General features: G+C 31.2%; 1 protein-coding gene across 1 annotated transcript; it reads left to right on the top strand.

The window, feature by feature from the left end:
- The first annotated feature begins 3,220 nt into the window (after positions 1-3,220).
- LOC105799569 (lipid phosphate phosphatase delta) lies at positions 3,221-7,293 on the top strand. Its single transcript, XM_012630202.2, has 8 exons — positions 3,221-3,610; positions 3,744-3,839; positions 3,926-4,000; positions 4,109-4,239; positions 4,618-4,721; positions 4,808-4,936; positions 5,312-5,427; positions 6,720-7,293. Exons 1-8 carry the CDS (start codon positions 3,452-3,454, stop codon positions 7,128-7,130), a joined length of 1,221 nt encoding a protein of 406 aa, XP_012485656.1. The 5' UTR covers positions 3,221-3,451; the 3' UTR covers positions 7,131-7,293.
- Positions 7,294-11,706: the final 4,413 nt, after the last annotated feature.

The following is an 11,706-nucleotide window of genomic DNA, read 5'->3' as shown; positions in this document are numbered from 1 at the left end:
AATGACTTTCAATAAATAAAAAATAAATATAGTAAGATTTAAGTTTAAACTCAAAAAATTTAATTTTATTTGCTTCAAAATAAAAAAAATAAAAGAGTTAAAATGTAATCTTATTTGTTTTTTTTAAAGAACAATTAAATTAAACTTGAGGCGGGGTGAAACCGAGTCAAGTCTTCTATTAAATTTTGAGTTTCGGTTCAAGGTGAATTTTATTTTCTTAAGAGTCGGAGTTGGGGTGAATTGATCAAGCTTTTGGTTGGGGTTGGGGTGGGAAAAAATTTGCCCCGTCTCGTTGCCATCCTAGTATGAATGCATATCTCCAAGTCAACATGCCCTGCTAGCAGACTTAATTTTTTAATTCTTTTGCTGATGTGACATGGCATGTCAATATTGTTAACGGTCAAATTGATCAATTGACGATTCTTGTTAACGAAACGACTAATTGATTTTTTTTTTGTGTCATTAAGGACTAAATAGGATGAAATTTTTTTCTAAGGGCTTAATTGCTTTTCTAATTTTTTACTAAAGTTTTTTTTTTTTTTTACCTTTAAGCAATTTATTTATATAAATAGGTTTTGCTTAAAAGATTTTGGTGTACTTTGAAAGGGATAATTATTTTATTTAGTATATTGGTGGTGGAAATTTTTTAATTTTATATATGAAGATTTCTGACTATTAATATTCCTCAAAATTTTCAATAAAATGATGCAACTTTTTTCCTTTAAAAATTTGTAAAGTTAGGCATGGACAATTTATGAGCAATTTAACTTTTCATCATTTTTCAAACTAAAACCGTTAAAACCCTAAACCAAAACTAAAGCGTCAGAACACCAAAATCAAAATTGTTAAGAAGACAAAAGAAGAAAAAATAAAACAGGACATGCTTTCATTAACTTACTAAATCCAAATCAAACATGTATTATCACAATTTTAAGTAAAATAATCTATCATTTGTCTTTATATTATTCTACCATATGTAATTATTTATTAATTAAAGCTAAACTCCTTATTAATATATACTATCAATTTTGGAATAAAAGAAATTCGCTAGTAATCTTATACAAAACTAAAATTAATAAATTATATTTTTAATAATTTTTGGCAAAGTTCTAAGATTCTCCACTTTTTATTTTTATGTTTTGAAAAAGTATTTTCAAAAATTACAAATCTGATCATTTAAGTACACTGTGATTTGAATATAAGTGAATATACCAATAAATTTTTAAAAAATGTATAGGTAATTTAAACATATGTAAGATTACTACATTAAATTTAATTTGAATTTTTTAATTTTAAAAAATAATATTATGTTGAAAAATGAAAATATGATATTATCTAGTAAAAAGTGAAAAAATTAATTAATATATGAGCTTTTAAAGTATTAAATTTATTTACTTTTTTTACACAGCGTATAGATTTCAAAATAAAATTGATTTTTTAAAATCCCAACTATATTTTGTTTAAATTAATTATTGCCACATGCCACACACACGAGTTAATTTTATTTGGTTTTCTTGCGAAAAGGAAGAATTTTAGAGAAAATAAAGAAAAATAATAAAAAGGCTTAATTAATGAAGAAAATTCAGGTGAGCGTAGATATTGAAATGTAGATTTTGAGTTAATTTTATTTTAGGTCCCATTATATTTAAACACGGTTATGTTCATTTATTTACACAATTATATTTAATTCATTTTCTATGATATATTTTTAATTTTATTTTAAAATTAAAAGTAAATTTAGTTTTAATGGAGATACCATTAAAAGCCTAAGGGTGGTAGGTGAAGAAACTCACAGATTATAATATAATAGTAAAATTGAGTTGGCAACTCTGGCATCTGGCTTCATGTAATAATTGCTTAATTAATTTTAAACAATGTCAAAATCAAGATTACATCAACCAAGTAGAAGATGGAATAATATCTTTTGTTTGATATTCATCCCAAGACTCATTCTCTTTTTTAATTTGGTTGAAATTTAGATTACATTAATTGAATATGATCACAACAAAAATTAATTGATTAAATATTTTTTTTGTTAAATTTAAGGAGATATGTCGTTTTTGGAGAAAGTGTAAAAATGCGTTCAGCTAGACGAGCTTTTTTGCTGAGATGTCAAGTAAAGTGCATCTAGCTGAACGCTCTTTCTTTGTAATTATCGAAAAACGTGTCCAACTGGGTATACTTTCCCTGGCATGCCAATAGGTAGGAGTCCCGACCCCTCTAAAATAGAAAGTTTTCTATTTAGACTATTTAAAAATTTAAAAATTTTAAATTAGTAAATATAAAACTGCACTTTGGCTTCCTTAAAAATGATAAAAATTGATTTAATCTTTTAAAAATTTTAAAGATATAAACTATTAAAATAGTGAAATTATATTTTTACTATCGTAAAAATTATAATTTAATTTCAGCCCCTAAAACTTTCTTTTGGCTTTGCCCCTGTTAGCAAAAAGGCTCGTCTACTTAAGCGTGCTTTCACTCTCTTTTCAAAAAAAATTTATTTCCCTAAATTTAAAATTAATCAATGATATTTTATCAATTAGTATTTTTTTTCAATATATTTAACTAATTTAACCTGAAATTTAATACCATTCAATTAGAGCCTTTCATTTCTATTTTATATCTCAAATTTTATTAAACGAAAGCAACTTATTAATAACTTAAATTTGGAACTTATTAATACTTCATTAAATGGCAACCTAAATGGTAGAAACAGCAGCTCATGCAAAGCAATTTTATTTTAAAAGTTAAAACACGTCTGTTCTTTTATAAATTTAAAATTTAATCGTTATATTTTACTAATTTAATTTCTCTATTTTTAGATTTTTAAAATACAGATTTAATTGTTAATATTGTTAAAACTATTTTATTAAAATCAAATTTATTACAATTTCATATTTTTAATTTTATTGCTATCAAGTGATTTTTTTATTTTAAAATATTACATTAATAAATTTAATAAAAAATTATAACATTAACAGTTTGACTTAAATTTAAAAAAAATAAAATAAAATAAATAATTTTTTAAGAATAAAAATATAAAAATTAAATTTCAAATCTACGGATATCCATGATTTTAAATTTATTTAGAATGTTCTAACTTTAAAGTTTTACTCCGCGTGTGGTTGCTGACCGTTCTAGTGCCAGACTGCCAGCCAAAGTCCAACAAAGAAAATTCATGGACCTAAAAAATCTCAAATTAAAAAAAAAGAAAATCAAACAGAAATTGAACAAAACTATTAATGGCTCATAGATTAGATTCATATTTTCTTTATGTACGGAAATTGGGAAAGGAACAAAAAGATTTAGTCAATTTCCTCAAAGTTTCCTCCCAAGTCGAAGAAGAAGTCCTAATAATTTAGGACTGTTGGGGTGGTTTTCGTTTCCGTTTTGTTTCCTTCATTTCTGCTTCTGATCCCCCGTTTGTAGGAGGGAAAAGAAGAGAGATTGAATGGAGAGTGTAGTATGGCAAGGGTTGGCTTTATCTGGAATTTTCTCTTGGATTGTAATTACTTGTTATTTCGATGTAACCAAAAAGATTAGATCTTTGCTGCAACCTTGGGTGTCTCACCATGTTGTCTCTGGCACTTCTATCATCCTTAAGATCCAGGTTTGGACCAAAATAAACAATACCCAGATTCTCATTTTTCCTATTTCTTTCATTATTTGTGTTCTTTTTCCTCTCTAAGCTTTTCTGATTATACTAATTGTTTTTTAAATATTTTTCTTAATTCTTTTGTCAGAAACATCAGCATAAATTCTTGGATGCTCTCTTTTCTGGGTTGTCTTGTATAGTTTCTGTGCCCTTTTACACTGCGTTTCTTCCTTTGCTTTTCTGGGTATGATTTCTATTTTGCTTTCTCTTCGCGGATAATTTTGATTTGTAATTTTTCTCATTGGTTATTTCCTTTTATGATGTTTCCAGAGTGGGCATGGGAAACTGGCTAGGCAGATGACCCTGTTGATGGCTCTCTGCGATTATTTAGGGAACTGCATAAAGGTTTTTGTTTTAAACATGGTTTCATCATTTCTTTTTGGGTAATGTGTTGAATGAAGTCATAGAGTTAATATTGATTTGGTTTCTTGATTGTGGAGTCTGTGGTTTTAGGATGTGGTATCAGCTCCTAGACCAAATTGCCCACCTGTTAGAAGGATAACAGCTACCAAAGATGAAGAAGAAAATGCTTTGGAGTATGGGTTGCCTTCTTCTCATACTCTGAATACAGTGTGCTTATCAGGGTATGGATGTTTACTATTTACATATAACTTTTGATTGGTAGCTTTTCTAGATTTTGTAGTCCTCATTTTATTAATAAGTTTTTCTTTAAATGACTTTGAGAAAATTAGTTATGCAGACGCAAATATTAAGCCATGTAGGAAGTGCGTCGAGGGTATCTTCTAGGTGTGACTGACTTGCTTATTACCCTTCAATATTTCAAAACACCTAGCTCACGATAATTGTGAACATAGAAACTTCATAATTCTCATGAGTTGAGAATGGGAAAACGAGTTGAAAACTAAAAGAAAAGCCATAGGTCTGATGGATTGTCAGCCCTTTACAATAAATTAAGTGCCCTTATATTTTTACGTGTCAATTTATTGGCTGGTATTTTCCAGATTCCTTGTATGCTATGTGCTGTCCTACACGCAGAGTGAAGATGCTTTTGTGAAACTTGGTGCAGTTACCCTTGCTTGCTTGCTTGTGGGTTTCATTGGCTTTGGTAGGTTAATTTTGTTCAAAGGTTCTTGATTTTACTCTTGGCTTTCCTTATTGCAAATATTAAGCCGAATTTGGTTTCATTGGTAGGAAGGATCTACCTTGGCATGCACAGCTTGATTGATATAATTGGTGGTCTTGTCTTCGGGTTTATGATTCTTGCAATCTGGCTATCAGTCCATGAATATGTGGATGCCTTTATTGTATCTGGACAAAATGGTAAGTAGACCTATAGTCGGCAATTTTTTGCTTCATAGGCTGAAAGAGTCTGTCCAAGCAGGTTGAATTATTATCAGTCCAATTAGGTGAATAGAGATCTAAACCAAGGACTATTTTCTGCATAAAGAGGAGATGCGTGCGACAACAGAGGCTAGCCTGTAGTTCCTGTGATGATGTAAACAGTTTAGTCAGTCTTCTATTTCCCTACCTTTGGTTCTGTTGATTAAAATGACCAGCAGCCTTTTTTACTTACTAAATGTGATTGGTAATCTTAATGCTTGAGACATAATTATGCTTCTGGTTCTAGTTAAACTTTTTAATGTTGAAACATAATACATTTTTTCTATATTGTTTATGCTTACTTTTCTGTTGTAGTTACATCATTTTGGGCTGCCCTGAGCTTCCTCTTACTTTTTGCTTATCCCACTCCTGAGTTTCCAACTCCAAGTTTTGAGTATCATACTGCCTTTGACGGTGTTGTGTTTGGAATTGTAAGTAATTGATCACCCATATGGCATTGATACAATTCTTAGCTACTCTGTTATCGCCAGAATTGTTGTAGGAGTGCATCTTTGATGAATTACTGCCTCTAAAGTTAATTAGCAATATTGAATGCATACAGATGAAGAACATAGGCATGAAAAAACATGAAATTGGTATTCGTGAGAACTTAGATGCATGGCTTTCATTTAAGAGAAGGAAATTAACTGTCACTGGGGCAGATACTGTATCATCCTGTTTTTATAAGATAGCTAATAATGTTTGTGCCTTGAAAACGTCAAAGTTGGCCTGTACTGCTTTTGTTTCAAATCATTTGCTTGTACAAACTTCATTCTTGTCAAACAACTAGTATATGTTTACAGTTAGAAATATTTAGAGGTGAATTTGTGGTATATAATATACCTTATAGAATTACCACATTAGACTCCTATCCGTTGAGTACAAGAAAAGTTAGCTTTGATTTGTCAGGTTCTTTCAGGAACTTAGGATTTGCATGATTTACCACACCAAAGAGAATTTCCCCTTGCTTCTGTCCAAAAAGCCTATGGTTAGATAGGAAATCACCATTTCTCAGCATTTTCCCTCTTGACAGCATTAGGGGAGTGCCAGTTGCTGTATCAAAGATACTTTCTGAAGCTGTTGGGATCATTTAGAAGATGCATCAGGAGAAATTTTAAGCTAGGGTTCTGCATTTTACTAATATTATTGGTATGAATACATGGATATCAACATACATTCCAACACAAAAAAGATGAAGCAAATTTATCAGTAAGAAGGAAAGTATCTTCAAACATACTGTACGGTGTTTGGTACTATTATAATAGTAACTACCTCATCTTGGAAATTTACCGAGAGTGCAATTCTGCACCTTGTTATTGGAATTGAATATGGAATGGAGATAGTATTCATTGTTTCTATGAAATGCTTCCTATTCAACCTATTGTGGTTCCTTTACATCTAGTGACGGAGATAACATCTCCGTCATCCTAGTGGTATTGGATTCAGTTCTTCTATTTCAGTGGCAGTTCGGCACCCTACCTTGTTGATGAAACAGATCAACTACTCTACTAGTATCGTAACCTAGTCCTTTGCTTTAAAGCATGTATTTATAGGAGCTGAAAGGTAATTCATTCATCTGCAAAGACATGCATGTTACTTCATAAGTGAGCATCATTCATTGAGATAATACAAGTGTTTAGTAACTTTCTCTTATGGAAACAGGAAATGTAGAATATTTGCATTGGCATTCATCTATTTGACCTGAAGTGTTAATGTTGAGCAGGTGACTGGGATTCAACAGACATACCACCAGTTCCACCATGAAGCTGTTCCACGAATATTTACCTCGCAACTCACTATCCCTACATTTTTGGGAAGAATGCTAGTTGGGATACCGACAATCCTGATTGTCAAGTTCTGCAGCAAGGCTCTTGCGAAATGGATTCTCCCAGTAGTGTCAAACACATTGGGAATCCCAATAAAATCAACCAGCTACGTCCCAATGCTTAATGGTTCAGCTACAGACAAGAAATCCAGTGAGATAAAGCAATCAAGTTATATCCACAAGATGTTATTCTTCTCTCAACAAGATTTATTTGATGTCGACACTGGTATCCGATTCCTTCAATATGCAGGACTTGCGTGGTCCGTGGTAGATCTTGTCCCCTCCCTCTTCTCTCACCTGAGCTTGTGATGCTTCTCCTTGGGATTGGATCTACTTGATTAGCCTGTTTTAGTGGCAGCTTGCAGCTTATTTGTAAATTTACATTTTTCTTTTTGGCTTTGCTTTTGTTTGGTACTGAATTTGCCCATTTTCTTTATGTTAATGAAATGGTCCCCAAGGGTAGTTAAGCAAATTATTTGCATCATCTTCCGACTGATCTGCCCTTTGGAAATATTTTTAGTCCTTGGCTTCTTTCCAAACTTACGATATTAATCCTTTCTCTGTTGCCCATAATTTCATAGCACTTCCTAAAGGCCATTTGCCAATCTCAAATTATATCATTCGTCACCCAAGTATTAGCTTTTCAATTTCGTTACTACCATTTTCGATTTAAGTTTGTTTTTTCTTAATTGGTATAATATCAGATTTAGTACTTTTTTTTATTATAAATTTTTATTTTAATTTTAAATAATTCAAATTGATCAAAGATAATGTTTTCTTTTGAATAAAATTGTAAATCCAGGTTTCATAGTTTTTGGTCAGAATCTCTCTACTTAGCCTTCTTCATTTCTTACTAATTTAAGATCACTGTTAAGTGAAAATCAGAATTTTGATTTAAAAAAGAAAAAAACTTTGGGTTGGCTTGATTTTGGAGGAATTTTGGGTGTAATAAGTCAGTTAGTTTCCCCCAATCACTCTTCATATTGATCTACCCTGTCATGACCCGATAGTCACGGGTGTTGAAAAGTATATTTTCGGGTCTCTTTGCATGAATTAAGAGTAATTAGATATAATGATTAAATTGTATAAAGAGTGAAAGTTGATTTATAGATTAAAGAAAAAATAAAGAGACTAAAGAAGCAATTAAGCCTTATTCCAACAAGTGGATGGTGTTGGTGAGTACATCTGTAAAATTTATATACATATATTTATTAATAAATTATACTTACTTAATATTTAAGTATATATATATTATATAATAATAATAATAAAACAAAAAAAAATAAGATGAAAAAGAAATAGAAAAAGTGTTAGGATCGTCCCGATTAAGCAACAAACAAGTAAAAATAGCAAAAGAAATTGAGAAGATGAACACACAAATTTAACGTGGAAAAACCGCTCCAAAGAGGATAAAAAAAATCACGGGCAAAGATAATTTTACTATAATGGCAAAAGAATGAAGAGTACAAAAGATGGAGATAAAACTAAACCCCGAAAACTCAAAAAACAAAGAACCCTTAAAACGTAAACACAAAATTCTCTGAATGTGTTAAGAGTTCTAATCTAATGAGTGTTTTTTTCTAAGATTATAAAAGAGCCTATTTATAGGTTAAATTAGTAAGTCAAATAAACTATACTAATAAATGCTAAATATATTATACTAATAAATACTAAATCTTCTAGAAAGAAAATATATTTTTGTTTAACTTGACTTGCAAGCAATCTCTTAGAATTTGGGTCACACAACTCTAACAAAAAGAAACAAATTGAAACGAAAACAGAGAAAGAAAGAAAGAAAAGGAAAAGAGAAAGAAAAGAGAAAAAGTTAGGATTTCAATTGTTCAAAGCTCAATTGGTTAGTTAATTTAGTCCATTTTCTTGTAATTTTTATGTTTTTAGGATCCTGGTATTAAATATTGCCCGATCTACGTCAAAATTTTAGAAATTATTGAGTTTTTAAATGTTGTCTATGTTGAATAATTTGAGTATTAGGGACTAAATTGATAGATTTTAAAGTTAGAAATGAAAAAGAATTGAATTGTAGAATAAATTATAAATTTTGAGTATTAGGGACTAAATTGTGAAAATTTTGAAATTTAGGGATTTAAGTGAAATTAAAGAGTTAATTCTAGTTTAAACTGGAAATTGAATGAAAATATAGAATCAATTATGAAGAAATAAAGTTAGTCTCGGTTTAGGGACTAAATTGGAATTTAGGCAAACGTTGAATAAAAATTGAAATGTTCAATGTGAAATTGAATTGAATTGAATTGTTTTGTATTGATGAATTTTAATTGTTTTAACTTCGTAGCAAATGTTATACCAGAACCCTCAACTAAAAAGGGAAAATATAAAGTCAACGAGGAATAGCTCGGAAATTTTGGTTTGTATTTCTATAATCCGAATCCAATTATTAATAGTTGTATTTTGATTAAATGTTTATGATAAGTGATTGAGGTGAGTTTTTGACATACCAATATTGAATTGAATTTATATGTATATGTGATTATATGATAAATTGATATTGGATATTGGTTGTTTTTGAATTGTGAAATTAAACCCTATTAATTGTATCGGGCCGAGTCGGATATAGATGGCATGCCAAAGGATTGGAAGAGTTCAAGGATTTCTTCGACTTCGAGTCGATGAGACACTGGGTGTCAATTATTTACTTCGGATTAATTCGATGAGGCACTGGGTGCCAAATTATTTCGGTTTAGCCGATGAGACACTGGGTGTCAACTTATTGCTTCGAATTATCCGATGAGTACTGGGTACCAAATTGGTGTATTTCGGTTGGATTCGTGTATCCATCAGAGTCCGAATCGTGTTAATAGGGGTAATTAAATGAAATGACACTATGATTGGTATTAAAAAATACCGAATGTGAAATGGATATAAGATACATGAATTGTGTAGATATGAGAAATGAATTTGTTATGGATGAATTGTTTATGAATTGATTAATTGAATGATTAAATGTGCATATTATATTATTTTGTTTTAAAATATTTGGATTATAGAAATACCACTGAGTTTATACTCAGCGTACGATTTTGTTTCCCGTGCGCAGGTTAGGTACTTAAGTGTGATCGTCGATTCAGCATCCAACAACAAATCCCGAACTCAAACGTGGTGATGTTATTCTTTTTTGTGTCGGCATGTACCTAGGGCGTTTAAATGTTAACTATTTTGTGGATTGATTGTAAAGAAGATTATAAGTTAATATTGATTGATTATATATATAAGTATATGTTTTATGTTAAAGTTATGGTATGGTATGTTTTAAATTAGTGCATAAATGTTCATGAATTAGGTAAAAGTTGATTGAATTTGGTAGGTTTATAATATGGATTACATTGATGTTTTGATGACTTGTCTTGATAATATAATTGTGGTATATATGAGGGTACATTAGTTAGATATTTAGGTTGATTGTTTTGACATGTTTAAAATGTATTTGATCATGTTTTGAATTGGTTGAATGAATGATTTTTGAGTTGCTTAGTGTCCAAGATTGTAGGGAATGGTAAACTTAATGTTTAAGGTTCATTTTGAGTCCACACGGCCAGACACACGGGCGTGTGACTGGACCGTGTGAGACACACGACTAACAATGGGCGTGTGGTTTGGTCATGTGTCCCCTGCAACTTTAAAATTTCAAAACAGAATGCTCAGGTATTTTCACACGGGCAGAGACACAGGTGTGTGTCTCAGCCGTGTATGGCACACAACCTAGCACACTGGCGTGTGACTTAGTCATATGATCCAAGTCAGTGAACACCTAAGTTTGGACACGGCCTGAGACATGGGCGTGTCTCTTGACCGTGTGAGTCACACGGCCTGGACACACGAACGTGTGTCCCCTATTCCTTTGAAAAATTTTGATATTTTTGAAAAATTTGTTTGAGTACCCGTCTAGTCCCGATTTGTTTCTAACATATCTTTTGAGCCTCGAAGGCCCATATAAGGGACAATATGATTGATTTATGACATGTATGTTAAATAAAATATAATGTCCGTATTTGATTTGAAAAGTCCGGTAATGCTCCGTAACCTTGTTTCCGGTGACGGATAAGGGTTAGGGGTGTTACATACACCATCTGTTTCCAGAGTAAGCTTGATCTCTTTGGATTGCTTATTTTTCTTATATATATGCTCTCTTCTTTTTTTTTCTTGAAGGCCTCTTGCATATTTGCTATTGGTACGAGTTGAGGTTTATGTTTTTAAAATAGGTTCTTATTTAAAATTAGTATTAGAAGGCACATTTTGTATGTAATGGAAGGAGGTTGAATTGCCATAAATTAATGATTTTTTTTCACTGCTTAATCCATTTGCATAGTGTAAACAGCATGTTTGAATTTACTCCCTGTAAGATCCGATCAATTAACACTACCAACACCAACTCCCTATAAACATCATGCCAACACAACAGCAAAAAACCCAATCAATAAGTACAACCAACACAATTACAAAAAAAGTTGTTTCGAAGAAGCTAAATTGAGCCTGCAAACAGAAAAGAGAAAAGCTAGTATTCAAAAAAGAAATTGAAAAAGAAAGAGAAGGGGATTTATCTCTGTTTGAGTTCGGGCTTGGAGCTTTGGGATTCTATTCGGCCAAGAAGAGCCATATATCCCATACCCAAGACGATTGAACGACGGATGTGGTAGATAGAGTGCAGATAAGTTCAAAACTGACTTGTTATTTTTGTGATTTGCAAGTGGGTTTCAAGATCTGAATATGGTTGGATTGAAAGAAAAAGGAAAGGAGCATTGCATGGCTGTTGGAGTGCGGTGGTTAAGAAGAGTAGCACAAGGAAAGAGACGAGAAAATATAAAAGGAACAAAATTTAAGGGCGGAATAGTGGAGTAATTAAATTACGACT

This window comes from Gossypium raimondii, chromosome 9 (genome assembly GCF_025698545.1).
Source record: "Gossypium raimondii isolate GPD5lz chromosome 9, ASM2569854v1, whole genome shotgun sequence".
NCBI classification, from domain to species: Eukaryota; Viridiplantae; Streptophyta; class Magnoliopsida; order Malvales; family Malvaceae; genus Gossypium; species Gossypium raimondii.
Note: the sequence above shows the minus strand (reverse complement) of the source record. Positions and strands in the feature narration are given on the sequence as shown.